The following is a 14,972-nucleotide window of genomic DNA, read 5'->3' on the forward strand; positions in this document are numbered from 1 at the left end:
GTTCACCAATTTTGCTTTTATTCTTTGATGTTTTCAGGTGGGTGCATGTGGTTTGTGCCCTTTATGTTCCTGGAGTGGCATTTGGAGACATTGATAAGTTGCGACCAGTAACACTCACAGAGATGAATTATTCAAAATATGGGGCCAAGGCAAGTTCTCTTTTTGCTCACTGATGAAGATGAATTTCAATGTAAATAGTGTTTATCGGCCATGCGGCCAATCGCATGCAAAGACTGGGGTCGTACCATTTTTGAAAGGAGGGGGGGGGCGTTCGGAAGACAGCAAGTGTAGTGGTTCAGGCAGGTACACAGCGAGACCTGCGAGCCAGATTTAAACACAAGCGTGTCGGGGAAAAAATATGAAGAAACGAGCGAAAATGTAAAATGAGCAGGATCTGGCTGCATTTCAGTGATATTGGAGAGTGCACAACTGAGTGCAGAATTTCTAAAATTAGGTGGCGGCTAAAGTGAAACCCATTTTTATTTTCATTGAGAAAAAAAAGAAAAACTGGACAGTCTTTGTAATGAGCTGCCAGAACTTTTTCTGTAATCTTGCATCATGCTGACAGATTTTTTTTTGTCACAGCATCTTTTTCTTTATGATGTAGAAAAAGTTAAATATGTAACTTCTTTACATTGACATAAAGGAGAGTTTCACTGGTCCCGCCCACTTAAGATCAGAGAGGGCTGAGTTTGACGCCCATGACCTAGAGGGTGTATTCAGACATTTTTCTGCAGCAAAGCTGATTAAACACCTGAAATGCTCTACTTAAAGTAATCATTATGATCAGTAAAAGGGCACAATTTAAAAGTGGCACGTTCCACCCCTAAAGTTGCTGAAGTTACCTGTTGAGAAGGCACTTAGTGGGGGCAACGTTTCCAGTCCCAGGAACAAGTTCTAGAAAATTCCGCTTTAGAGATGCTTTTCAGCTAAAGTTTCGTCAGTCTCAACTGATGTATAAGCAAAGTACTTGTGCTAAATACAAGTGTTAAGGTGAGGCCGATTTACTATGTAAAACCTGAAAACAGTTTAATTAGAAATTCACATGGAAGCGTCAGAATTTCAGTAGATGATCCAAAATATCTGTCAAAATGAAAACCTGTTAACAGTGAAACAGTTGCATACTGGCATTTTTAAAAAATGAAAATATGTTTCGTGTTATTTTTGTTATGAGCAGGAGTGCAGTTTCTGTGAGGATGCCCGTTTTGCCAGGACTGGTGTGTGTATCAGCTGTGATGCAGGAATGTGTCGATCCTACTTCCATGTCACCTGTGCACAGAGGGAGGGGCTCCTGTCTGAGGCTGCAGCGGAGGAGGTAGGTCGACCTTGTTCAGTTCAGTTCAGTTCAGTTCATTTTTATTTCAAACATTTCAAACATGTGTCTTCGCAATCATTATAAAATATCATTTCATTATTTGTTTGAAAAGGAGTAGGCAGAAGTATTTACTTATTTGTCCCTACCCCCTCAAGTTTTACCTCTCATTCATTTAATTTTCTTTTAGTCTTAAATTAAACAATCAACATATGAAACAAAAGTAAAAAAAAAGCAAAACAAAATAAAACGTAAATAAATCAAAAACAAGAAATAAGCAAGCCCCACCACAGTATAGTTTCTTTCATATGAAAAATACAGAATGAGTATATTTGCAGATACACAAGTTATGGAAAAACAAACAAACAAAAAAAACAAACAAAAACCCAAAAAGAACCACAACACCATTTCCAGCGACATTACCGTCCTGGGTTAACCCGTTTTCTTCATTCTTATAGTTATTTAAAATTAGGTTTTATATTTTATTTTAAACTGATTTATGTTTTTACTTTCCTTTATTTCTTCTGTTAGACTGTTCCATAATTTAACTCCTGCAACTGAGATAGACATAGTTCTTAAAGTTGTTCTAGCACTTTGTATTTTAAATTCCATTTCCTCTTAAGTTATACCCACCTTCTCTTTCTATGAACAATTTACAGATTTCTTTTGGAAGCAATTTATTTCTTACTTTATACATTATTTGCGCTGTTTTAAGCTTCACCAAGTCTTGGAATTTAATAGCTTTCATTTTGACAAAGAGTGCATTTGTATGGTCCCTGTACCCCACATTATTTATTAATCTAATGGCCCTTTTCTGTATTATAGTTATTGTTTGTGTGTTACTTTTGTATGTGTTTCCCCAGACCTCTACACCGTAGCTCATATACGGCAGTAGTAAAGCACAGTATAAAATGTGCAGTGCTTTCTGATCCAACATATGCTTTGCTTTCCCCAGGACGGCAATGCCCCGTGCCAATTTCCCCCGAACATAAGTAATGTGTGGCTTCCAACAGAGCTTGTGGTCAATGATCACACCAAGAAATTTTATTTCATTTACCCTTTCTAAATATACATTGTCAACACATATTTCTATTTTGATGTTTTTCTTTTGGTTTCCAAAAAACATAAATTTGGTTTTATCTAGATTCAATGATAATTTATTTATATCAAACCACTTCTTTAATATCGTTAATTCCTGTGTGATCATCTCCAAAACCTGTGGCAGTTAGCAGCTTAACGACACCAGTGTCGTTAACTTAGCTTCAGTGGTTGTGATGTCAGATGTGTTAAAAGGATGTTTTAAATTCAATAATACATTAGTCTGCACAGCAAAGCATTATGACTTTTTGTGTCATGGCTATTGGCTGTGCACCTCTTAAAATAAACAAACAAACATGAAAACAACGACAACAACAAAAAAAAACTAGGAAGTGAACTTGATGCTATAAATTCCTGTGCTCAATAACAGTCACCTTAAACAAAGCAGCATTAACTGTTGAAACTGAAAGCAGCATATGTGTAGTGACTGGCAGAACAAAAAACAACTGTTTGGTCTTGGGTTTGCACTACCTATGCTTGTTGCTGCAAAAAACTATCATAACTAAACCAAAATGTCACTGAGAAGTGAAAAAATAAAATTAAGTTCCAAATAGACTTTTCTTGATTCATGCAGGTCTCTAAACTGAACGTCTTGCCCTGTGTTTGAACCATCCAACTAGGGCTGCAATGATTCATCGAGTAATTTGAATAATTCAATTAAAAAAATTCCTCGACGCAAATTCTTTGCTTCGATGCTTTGTTTAACACACGGCTCTGTAGCGTGCCAATGTGTTAAACTATGTAAACGCAAGTGCTTCACCCACATTTGCGACATCTGCAATACAAACATATTTAGGAGCAGCGCATGAATAAAAGGTTGGACAACATTAAGCCCACACAGTCCCCAGTTTTTTTGTTTTTTTTTAACAAAAACATTAATAACACAACAGCAGCAGTGATGATGACTCTGGCACAGTTTAACATGGAGCTGGAGTCTGTTTACACGCAGCAAAGAGGAGGAGCCGTTACAGAGACGGTGAGCTCAGTTTGAGTGAAAGAAAAATGTGTTTCCAGTATCCTTCCTGTGGTCATCATTAAAACCTTTACAGAGACAGAAGTGAGCAGGAGTCCTTCATTAAAGCACCTGATAAACAAACTCTGATGTGAAGAAAAGCAAGTTTTGTAGCTGCTTCATCCACCGCTGTTAGTTTTACGCAGAGAAAAATCTACAATAAGCCTCCAGAAGTTTTATTAAAATATGCAGATGAACTGTTAACTGTGAACCTAACTTTAAATTATACAGCTTGCTGACGGCAACTGTCCTATTTTACACAAAGATATCTTCCAACATTTTTCAGATTGAAAGTGAAATAATATAATCTATTGTGTTTAAATAAATAGAATTAATATTTAAAAGTAAAAATACAAGTTTTCTTCACAAGCCAATGAAAATGGTTGGACACTGAATTAATATTAATATTATGTCTACGTTAAGTCACAACTTCTTGTTTTTAGCAGCACAAAGATTTTGCATCAGATGCTCATATACTCGCTTTTCTTCATTGCAGACACCACATACTCTTTTAAATACATAGAGACACAAACTCAGTCATTTACTTGGACACTTAAACATGCAGATACACATGCAAAAAAATTAATACACAGGAACAGACACCATCTACCTCATCTAGGAGATAAAACACTGTCAGAACTCCTATTAATGCCTTCCAAGAAGAAAGAGTAAAGGTAAAAGCTTTATGGTATAGTTTAGATTGCATATAAACTATACCATGCCGTAATATATGATAGTATATCTTCTTTTATTTGACTTTGACTCTACTTGAGATTATTTATATATTAGTCATACATACAGTAGGGATGGGAATTGATCAGAACTTGGCAACTAAGCATTTCGTAGTTTTTGCAGTTGAACTTTTAAAACATTATAATTTCTAAAATAGAAAACAATGAGCAGTTTATTCTGAAAGACCTGTGATTTTTCTTTTGTGAATGCTTATTATTGCTCATTTCTTGTTCGATTAATCCATGGAATAATTGAAAGATTACTCGATTACTAATCGATACCTGCAGCCCCACATCCATCATGATCTTGTACCCTTGAGAACTTTGATGCTCTTACCACAGTACCACCATTTTTTTTTTTTACCACACTTGGTACCTTTATGAAAAAAATCTAATAAATAATCTTATGAATATTACTATAACAATACCAATAGACCAATTTTAACCAATACATAAAGTGAGACAAACGGTAAAATCAAGGCGAGAAAGAATACACTAATTTTATTTTATTTTTCCTCACCTCCTTCACAGAGCTTCTGTCAATATAGCATCTACCACTTGAAGAAATCAAACTAGCGAGTGACAGATTTGATTGATTACGACTATTAATGGCCAACGATGAATTGCAAGAGATCCATTCTTTCTAAGTTCTTTTGGAATATTGTCACTGCAGTCCACCAAGCAAAACAAATAAAACTCATATAACACGAGTATTTGGAAAAATGCCTGTTCACTGCAGCAGCCTAATCCAGGTAATCGGCTACAAATGCTCCACTACAACAGACTGCACACAGATGACTGTAGGAAGTCAGCAGCTGCAAAGCGCTGCTTCTGCCTCAGCTGGATTTTTTACTTCAGTGAGTGGCAGGTTCTGAAAGTTCAACGTGGTAAAAGCTTTACAGGCTATTAATACCTGTTTTCCCACCAGTTATCTTAACTGTTAATTCCCATGAGTGCTTTTTATTTCCTCAGGACATCGCGGACCCATTTTTTGCATACTGCAAACAGCATGCAGACCGCTTTGACAGAAAGTGGAAAAGGAAGAATTACCTGGCCTTACAGTCTTATTGTAAAGTCTCTCTGCAGGAGAGAGAGAGACAGCTTACTCCCGAAGCTCAGGTAAGGATTGTTTGGCCCATCCCATCTATACTAAAAAAAGGGACATGCACTATATTTAGCCTAAATAACAAATGACAGTTTGGATGCATGAGATAAATTTGTATTTTCAAAATAATATTTCACCCTAAAACAAGTTTAAGAAATGCTACAGTTTTTCCTGTGATTGTGTTTATGAACCTGCACACAAAAGCAAAAGGTGTGGGACAGAGGGGGGTGATCCCCACGCAGTAGCGTCAGTTTGAGCTGACACGGATAGTTTAGCACCTGACTGCAAGAGAATGTAGAAATCACTCTGCTCTTTGCTATTTAAACCCTCACTTTTCAGTTCTTTGGTCTGTACTTTGAGGTGGCCCTTGATCGACCTTCTATTAGATGACAATTTTGTATTTGTTGTAGGTGGTCTAAATGTGACTGCATGGTTAGATCAGATTGACAGGCGCACAAAAAGTCCCAGTTATACCAAATTTAGGCACTATAAGCAAGACAGCATGTGAAATTTTCATTTCCCCCAAATGTAAATACAATTACACCTATACAGTGCTTAGCGCGAGGAGCACAAACTCTTAGGCATAATAGTCATAAAGAACTGTCTTCAACCAGAACACTGAGTAAACAGAGCACTGCATACATGTCATATCCACACTGTAAGGAGCACCCTGTGTTAATACTTTCGTAGTCTCTTTCCTCCTTCAAGATGACATTGCAAATGGGCAAAAAACGATGTGCTAAACTGGTTTCCGCAATTCAGTGTGTCCTAACAGCGTGTTGTGTGAAATTCTTTAGAAAGTAGATGCTACTTATATATACTAAAAGTAGAACAGAGCACAATATATACTGTTTCTAACAGCAAAGTGGTTGTATGTGTCCTACCTGCAGGCCCGAATCACTACTCGCTTGCAGCAGTACAGGGCAAAAGCTGAGCTATCCAGAAACACCCGTCCTCAGGCGTGGGTACCCCGGGAAAAACTGCCAAGACCTCTGACCTCTAGCGCCTCAGCTATCAGAAAGTTGATGAGAAAGGCTGAACTGATGGGCATCAGCACTGACATTTTCCCTGTGGACACATCTGATACCAGTGCCAGCATGGATGGTCGCAGGAAACACAAGCAGCCTGCTCTCACAGCAGACTTTGTCAACTACTACTTGGGTGAGGAAACTGTCATCTCTGCTCCACACTGTTCTGTTGCTTTATGTCAAGTGTTAATTATTATGCTGCTATTTCACTTTACCAGCTAAAGTAGGTAGGTCTCTTGAGAACAGTGAGAAAATGTTTTGCAGCAATTCTTTTAGAAGCTCCTTGTTTGCTGTGTGAGTGAAATTGACACTAAAGAAGAAAACACTGAGATTAGAAAACTGTAAAGCACTCCATTGCACAGTTTAGTGGAAATTTGAAAGTGTCTTGATATCACGAACAGAAAGGTGTGCCGTTTATGTGTACTCACTATACCTGCGTGAGTTTACTCGAGTTACTCAGATGTTCTCCAAAAGTCCTAAGACATGCATGCTAAGTTAGTTAGTGATTGTGTGTCTGCAGTGCATAGATTTAACAATTTTATGTATCGTTAAATGTGGCAGCCATGGTATTATTGGTTTTATGTAGTCAGCCTACATTGAAAAAGCAGAAGTTGTACTAGATTTACATTTTTCCTTCTTATCCTTTCCGTTATCCTTTAGAACCTAATATAGCATAATTTGCCACCATCGCCTCTTCTGCTCCTTTAACTTTATTAATCACTTTTTGTGTCCCCCCTTTTTTTCTTCTTTAAAAAAAAATCCCCCACCCCCCCAATATTCAGAGCGGAACATGCGAATGATCCAGATCCAGGACAACATTTCAGAGCAGAAAAACCTAAAAGATAAGCTGGAGAATGAACAAGAAAAACTACACGTGGAGTATAACAAGGTGAGGAACACAGTTCAAACACACACGATTGCTATAATTAAAAATTTGTTTTAATTATACGCTAGTTTCAAAAATAAACCCTTTAGTGCTGATAGGTTTATAGCTTAACCCTATTCGCTGGAACGTTGAAGGCAATGTAATTGCACAGCAAGCAAGACACGAAGTAGGCAAAGTTCTTTATGTTTCACGTGCACGGGAGAAAACTGGACAGGCGCCGTTCCTTCGCTTGACCCCAGTTGCTCTCGTCTGCTCTCCCGTAACACTGCTCTTTTATTGTGGTTACATGAATATGCATAAGTTCATTAACATATGACATCTTACATAGGTATACATGTGAACAAAGAATACCGTGTGTGTGTGTGTGTGTGTGTGTGACTCTCCAAAGCTGGTGCCAGGAGTCTAGCGGTCCATCTAAACAAAAGGCTCTTAGACTCAAACAGATATACGTGTGTTTGCTATACCATATATCAGCAGGAGAAGATACGACCTCTCCTAGGAGACGTGTGATCTATACCAGAACACTCTGAGGAGGAGTGAACGCACTCCCCTCTTCATGCTACACAGAGTTGCTACAGACCTCCTAGGATGAGACATTCTTTCAATCTACAAATGATTATATACTTCTAAGCATATATGAGTAAATATTTCTAAGCATAAATGGCAATAAACAATACAAATCTAACAAGTGCAATTACAACAGAAAAGTTTTACTGCTACTTTTATCTGCAGCAGTGACCTGCTATACGTGCCCATGTCATAACGTCGGCTGCAGAATATTTGACAGACAGTATGGTTTGTTTCAGACAATGAACTGTTCATTTTCTTCTCCGTGCTTATGTCCTCTCATCATTCTGGTACAAGTTAATGTTTTTAGTTATTTTCAGGCAAACTGTAATCCGTCCTTATGCTTTTGAGTGCCATCAGTAGTGTGCAACTTCTTGCAAAGTCTTAATACAGACTGAATGATGGGATAGATGGATGAACTTTATTGGTCACACAAGGAAATTATGAAATCAATAAATATATACAGATTGATAATATTGAATATTGAACTTGTTCTAAATTATGCTAAATGCTTTAGCATCTCTTTGGACCTGATTTTAAGATTCCAGTAAACAACTGCCAAATATAAGTTTAACACTTTGAACAATCTTTTGTTTTTTTGTCTGTCATTACATAATGACAGAAGAGGTTAACTATCCAGTTGCTTTTGAGCTTCTGAAGTTGAGGGACTCAATAGCTAGCATAAAAATAGCTGTGATTCCTAAACTTAATGCAATACTCTAGTAAAACGCAGAATTTCTATACTTCAGTCACATGTTGACTGATTGTAAAATCCGCAGTGGAAGTTTGAAACTGGGATGGATACACCGATGTACATGGAATGATGGTGGAGTGACATCTGATGTCAATTTTAGAAAGAACAAACCTTTAGTCAACTGCTGACAATTGGTGTTCATATTGACAGCTCACATGGGCCCATTTCATTAATATATGCAGGTTTTCTCATGGAGAAAGTGAAGAAGTTGTTGTGGAAGCAAAAAACTGAATATACTGAATAGTGTCCAAGCAATACACCAAAAAAGGTACATCTTTCCAAAGGTTTCCTTGAAGGAAACATTAAACTGAATGTGGTGAAAAGAAATGTAGTGATATTATAAATGCAGGCGGCTAAGAGTTTTCAGTCTTCATTCTTCAAAAGGCTGTTATATTGTTGTTGTCCCTTTAGGTGGACGGGCGGTGCAGACGCTCAAGTTTGTAAATGTGATAACTTGAGAACAAGGAGACGTAGGGTTTTGAAATTCGTGCCATAGGTGCATTTACTGAAAATCTTAGTTGAGGTTGAATTTCAGTGACCTTGACCTCAAGGTCAAGGCCAGATGTCGTTTCTGAAAATCTTGTGAATGCAATATTGCAAGAAGGAATTCACCTAGGACTCACATTCATGCTATTTTAGCACATCTACTAAAGATCTCAGTCGAGTTTGAATCAAGGTCAGAGTAAACTTGATCTTCAGTTGTACAAATCTTTCAACACATTTTAGACCATTTTAATGGATTTTAAAGCTTTGTTGTGCCATGAGAGAAGGTTGGATTTAGGAGCTCTCTGTGTGCCGCCGCCTTGTTTCTCTTCAGACATATGACCTCTGCAATAAGCCTGCCACTCTGTCTGTCAGCATGAGGAAGGGAATACAATGGCAGAGTAGAAGTCAGAGTTAATGTTGCATTCAGTCTTCTGCCATCCATGTTAAGCGTTATTAATGGAGTGTGTATTGCTAATTGCACTGCCTGAGTTGCTGTCAGATGGCTTGGGCTTTGGAGAAAATACCATTACAAGTTAAGCTTTGACTAATGGATAGTAGTGGAGAACAATACAACCTTAACCTTGACAAAGGGGTTATCAGTTGCAAATCATATGCAGTGATAATATGAAACAGTTTCAGTTGTTTATATTTGATTTCAAAATCGATGTTCACGTGCCACAGTACATTAGCATCGCCATTGCGCACACATCACTAAAAGTTTGGCTAACAGCTCTTCGGGGGCGAAGAAATTCAATTGTATGCTTGTCAAACTGTGTTATCGTTCACTTTTTACATGATGGGAACATGTTAAGTTTTATGAGCACGTTTCACCTTTCATCCAAGAGGCCTCTTCAGTTCCTAGATATTTAAACTGTAGTGGGGGTTGTCTCTTAAGAACATCGCTTAATTCCTAGGCAAACTTGTAAATGGCCTGGATAACATGTAAGAATGCACAGGACAACTCTTTCTTGCCCTTTTTTCTCCCAGTCACATGTATAGCAGTACCTAATTAGTCTCTTGGTGAATTGTTTAGTTAGGTTGGTAACCTTTAAAATGACAACAACCATTCAAAATTATCATTACTCTTTAGGTTACTGTATTAATGAAATCAAATAAACTTATGCTTAATCATTAGTTTGACCATATACTTACAATGCCTAAATCAAAGCTAACGTTTAAATTGTTTGCAACAATAAGATGCCTCATAAAGCCATGTGAGTGAAGTTGCCCACCCCCCCCCCCCTTCTTCAAATCCAACAAAAGTGGTATCAAACGTTTGTGCTACGTTTGTGCTGGTTTGTGCTGCAAAAATTTTCGTTTCTGCTGCTATCATTTTAAAGATATTCAAGACAATTTCTAGAGGTCATCAGAGGTCAACCAGCCCCCCACATTAATGGAATTAAACAAAACTGGGGTCAATCAACTGTGCTATGTTTGTGCTGGTTTGTGCTAAAATTGTCGTTTGTGCTACTTCTGTTTTAAAGATATTAACGAAAATGTAAAGGTCAAAAGGTCAACCAGCCCCCCCACATTACCCAAATCAAAGAAAAATGATGTCAAACATTTGTGCTACGTTTGTGCTGCTATCATTTTAAAGATATTAATAAAATAATGTCTTGATGCGTGCTCAATCATCCAGGTAAGCAAATTCCAAAAGGTTGATTCTGTTCATCTGGACATTTTCAGTGGGAGAAACGTTTCGTCACTCATCCAGGTGACTTCTTCAGTCTCAGCTGACTGCAGGTTTCCCCAACCTTATAAACAGTACATTTGCACAGTGAAGGAAACTAGCACCACTGAATGAACAATGGGCTGGGGGGTTAGTTCCATGATTGTTAGTATGCAAATTCTTATGACCATTGATCAACGACTACTAATCAAAGACACAGATTCTCGAATGGCCATGAGTACGATTCACAGAGAGTTGGGGAATGGCTGCAATCACAGCATTGTAAGATGGCGAAAGATGTACCCTTGGGCCCCCCTTCTCGATTCAGAGATGGTCAGCATCCTGACAGCCTGATGGACAAAGCTGTCTCTCAGTCTGCGGGTTCTGGCCCAGAGGCTCTTCAGTATCCTTCCTGATGGCAGCAAACTGAAGAAGCTGTTGAAGGGATGAGTGGAGTCACCTGTAATGGAGAGGACCTTCCGGATGAGGCAGGCGCAGTAGATCTCCTGGGAGGGAGGCAAGAGAGGTCCCCACAATCCTCTCCGCTGCTCTCACTACCGTTGTCATTTTTTTTTCCTGCAGGACCCAGTGCAGGAGTCATACCACACAGTGATGCAGTTGGTGAGGATACTCTCAATGGTGCCTCTGTAGAAGGTTCTTATAATGGGGTTGAATCTCTTCACGCTTCTCAGTTTGCAGAGGAAGTAGAGTCGCTGTTGGTCTTCTCCACATTCAGGGACAGGTTGTTGTAGCTGCACCACTCTGCCAGATAGTTAACTTCACCCCTGTAGTAGATCTCATCATTGTTGCTGATGTGACCTACCACAGTTGTTTCGTCTGCAACTTGATGAAAAGGTTGATGTCGGATGTTCAAAGCCTTGAACATCCCACGGGGCACTGTTCAAGCCATCATTCAGAAATGGAAGGAGTATGGCACAACTGTAAACCTACCAAGACAAGGCCGTCCACCTAAACTCACAGGCCGAACAAGGAGAGCGCTGATCAGAAATGCAGCCAAGAGGCCCATGGTGACTCTGGACGAGCTGCAGAGATCTACAGCTCAGGTGGGGGAATCTGTCCATAGGACAACTATTAGTCGTGCACTGCACAAAGTTGGCCTTTATGGAAGAGTGGCAAGAAGAAAGCCATTGTTAACAGAAAACCATAAGAAGTCCCGTTTGCAGTTTGCCACAAGCCATGTGGGGGACACAGCAAACATGTGGAAGAAGGTGCTCTGGTCAGATGAGACCAAAATGGAACTTTTTGGCCAAAATGCAAAACACTATGTGTGGTGGAAAACTAACACTGCACATCACTCTGAACACACCATCCCCACTGTCACATATGGTGGTGGCAGCATCATGCTCTGGGGGTGCTTCTCTTCAGCAGGGACAGGGAAGCTGGTCAGAGTTGATGGGAAGATGGATGGAGCCAAATACAGGGCAATCTTGGAAGTAAACCTCTTGGAGTCTGCAAAAGACTTGAGACTGGGGCGGAGGTTCACCTTCCAGCAGGACAACGACCCTAAACATAAAGCCAGGGCAACAATGGAATGGTTTAAAACAAAACATATCCATGTGTTGGAATGGCCCAGTCAAAGTCCAGATCTGAATCCAATCCAGAATCTGTGGCAAGATCTGAAAACTGCTGTTCACAAACGCTGCCCATCTAATCTGACTGAGCTGGAGCTGTTTTGCAAAGAAGAATGGGCAAGGATTTCAGTCTGTAGATGTGCAAAGCTGGTAGAGACATACCCTAAAAGACTGGCAGCTGTAATTGCAGCAAAAGGTGGTTCTACAAAGTATTGACTCAGGGGGCTGAATAATTACGCACACCCCACTTTTCAGTTATTTATTTGTAAAAAATGTTTGAAATCATGTATGACTTTCGTTCCACTTCTCACGTGTACACCACTTTGTATTGGTCTTTCACCTGGAATTCCAATAAAACTGGTTCATGTTTGTGGCTGTAATGTGACAAAATGTGGAAAAGTTCAAGGGGGCCAAATACTTTTGGAAGCCACTGTAACTGGCTGCTAGATTTCTTGACATGAAGACAGCAGACAGTACGGGTCGGCAGCAACACCTCGAGCCCAATAACACTGAATACGGGGGCTCCTCAAGGATGTGTGTTGAGCCGCCTTCTCTTCACTCTGCTGACCCACGACTGCACACCATCACACAGCTCCAACCTTTTCATCAAGTTGCAGACGAAACAACTGTGGTAGGTCACATCAGCAACAATGATGAGATCTACTACAGGGGTGAAGTTAACTATCTGGCAGAGTGGTGCAGCTACAACAACCTGTCCCTGAATGTGGAGAAGACCAACAGCGACTCTACTTCCTCTGCAAACTGAGAAGCGTAAGAGATTCAACCCCCATTATAAGAACCTTCTACAGAGGCACCATTGAGAGTATCCTCACCAACTGCATCACTGTGTGGTATGACTCCTGCACTGGGTCCTGCAGGAAAAAAATGACAACGGGTAGTGAGAGCAGCGGAGAGGATTGTGGGGACCTCTCTTGCCTCCCTCCCCAGGAGATCTACTGCGCCTGCCTCATCCGGAAGGTCCTCTCCATTACAGGTGACTCCACTCATCCCTTCAACAGCTTCTTCAGTTTGCTGCCATCAGGAAGGATACTGAAGAGCCTCTGGGCCAGAACCCGCAGACTGAGAGACAGCTTTGTCCATCAGGCTGTCAGGATGCTGACCATCTCTGAATCGAGAAGGGGGGCCCAAGGGTACATCTTTCGCCATCTTACAATGCTGTGATTGCAGCCATTCCCCAACTCTCTGTGAATCGTACTCATGGCCATTCGAGAATCTGTGTCTTTGATTAGTAGTCGTTGATCAATGGTCATAAGAATTTGCATACTAACAATCATGGAACTAACCCCCCAGCCCATTGTTCATTCAGTGGTGCTAGTTTCCTTCACTGTGCAAATGTACTGTTTATAAGGTTGGGGAAACCTGCAGTCAGCTGAGACTGAAGAAGTCACCTGGATGAGTGACGAAACGTTTCTCCCACTGAAAATGTCCAGATGAACAGAATCAACCTTTTGGAATTTGCTTACCTGGATGATTGAGCACGCATCAAGACATTATTTTATTAATATCTTTAAAATGATAGCAGCACAAACCAGCACAAATGTTTGACATCATTTTTCTTTGATTTGGGTAATGTTGGGGGGCTGGTTGACCTCTGATGACCACTAGAAATTTTTATTAATATCTTTAAAATGATAGCAGCACAAACAAAAAATTTTGCAGCACAAACCAGCACAAACGTAGCGCTGGTTGACCTTTTGATCTTTACATTTTCATTAATATCTTTAAAACAGAGGCAGCACAAACGACAATTTTAGTAGCACAAACCAGCACAAACGTAGCACAGTTGATTGACCCCAGTTTTGTTTGATTCCATTAATGTGGGGGGGCTGGTTGACCTCTGATGACCTCTAGAAATTTTCTGCTCATCATGCAATGATGACCCAAAACGTACATCACTTCTGGTAGAAAAACTACCTTTAGAATACCAAAATGAATGTCTTTGACTGGCCTGCGCAAAGCTCTGACTTGAATCCCATTGACAATCTATGGGGTGAACAGAAGATGACAAAGTCGAGGCCAGAATACCATCAAATTAGAGATTACCCAAAGAATTGGGCTAGGGTTGGTCAGGAGACATGCATATGACTTGTTGAAAACTAACAAACAGATTTATTTTTTTTTAAAAATTGAAAAAGGTATCCCATGTTATATGATCAGGGCCCCAGTTTGTGGTGTGTTTTCTTCATGCTTCCATTTGTCTCCCTCCAGCTCTGTGAGTTTCTGGAGGAGCTGCTGAATGCAAATGGAAAGCTGCGAAGTGAAGGCCAAGCCATGTGGAATCTGCTCGGCGGTATCCTGGGACAGGTACATTCATTCATGTTTATTGTTTGTTCAACCATTGTTTCTTCCAACACATGTATTAGGTGTTGTTTAAACAAGGAAGCCTCTTGTTAATGATTACCCTTTTTGTTGAAGTGTTGATTTAGATGGATGGGTTATCCATATGATACTTGTATTCAAACCTTGCAGTGCATAGACTCATCTGAGCCTATAATAATAATAATAATTAGTTGTTTTGATTAAATTTGAATTTTAAAAAAAGAACATAAAAAATTTTTTTAACCCTCAAAACTTAGCTTTAACAATATAGTACAATACAACAATACAATACTGGTGCTTTGAAAGACCATGGAAATTGCAAGTTTTTTTTTCTTTTCAATTTGACAGTTGTGTCTTAATTGTGGGTAAGTGTCCAAAAACCTCAGACTGTC

At 39.6% G+C, this 14,972-nt stretch overlaps 1 protein-coding gene across 4 annotated transcripts in view; it reads left to right on the forward strand.

The window, feature by feature from the left end:
- Positions 1–14,972, forward strand: part of phf14 (PHD finger protein 14) — a 161,586-nt gene that overhangs the window by 31,653 nt on the left and 114,961 nt on the right. For all 4 annotated transcript variants that reach the window (XM_039606105.1, XM_039606104.1, XM_039606106.1 and 1 more), the window contains 6 exons: positions 38–149; positions 1,178–1,315; positions 5,126–5,272; positions 6,149–6,419; positions 7,069–7,175; positions 14,470–14,565. In XM_039606105.1, the coding sequence (XP_039462039.1) occupies positions 38–149; positions 1,178–1,315; positions 5,126–5,272; positions 6,149–6,419; positions 7,069–7,175; positions 14,470–14,565 (871 nt within the window). The remainder of the gene's footprint in view (positions 1–37; positions 150–1,177; positions 1,316–5,125; positions 5,273–6,148; positions 6,420–7,068; positions 7,176–14,469; positions 14,566–14,972) is intronic.

Source organism: Oreochromis aureus, linkage group 22 (assembly GCF_013358895.1).
Source record: "Oreochromis aureus strain Israel breed Guangdong linkage group 22, ZZ_aureus, whole genome shotgun sequence".
NCBI classification, from domain to species: Eukaryota; Metazoa; Chordata; class Actinopteri; order Cichliformes; family Cichlidae; genus Oreochromis; species Oreochromis aureus.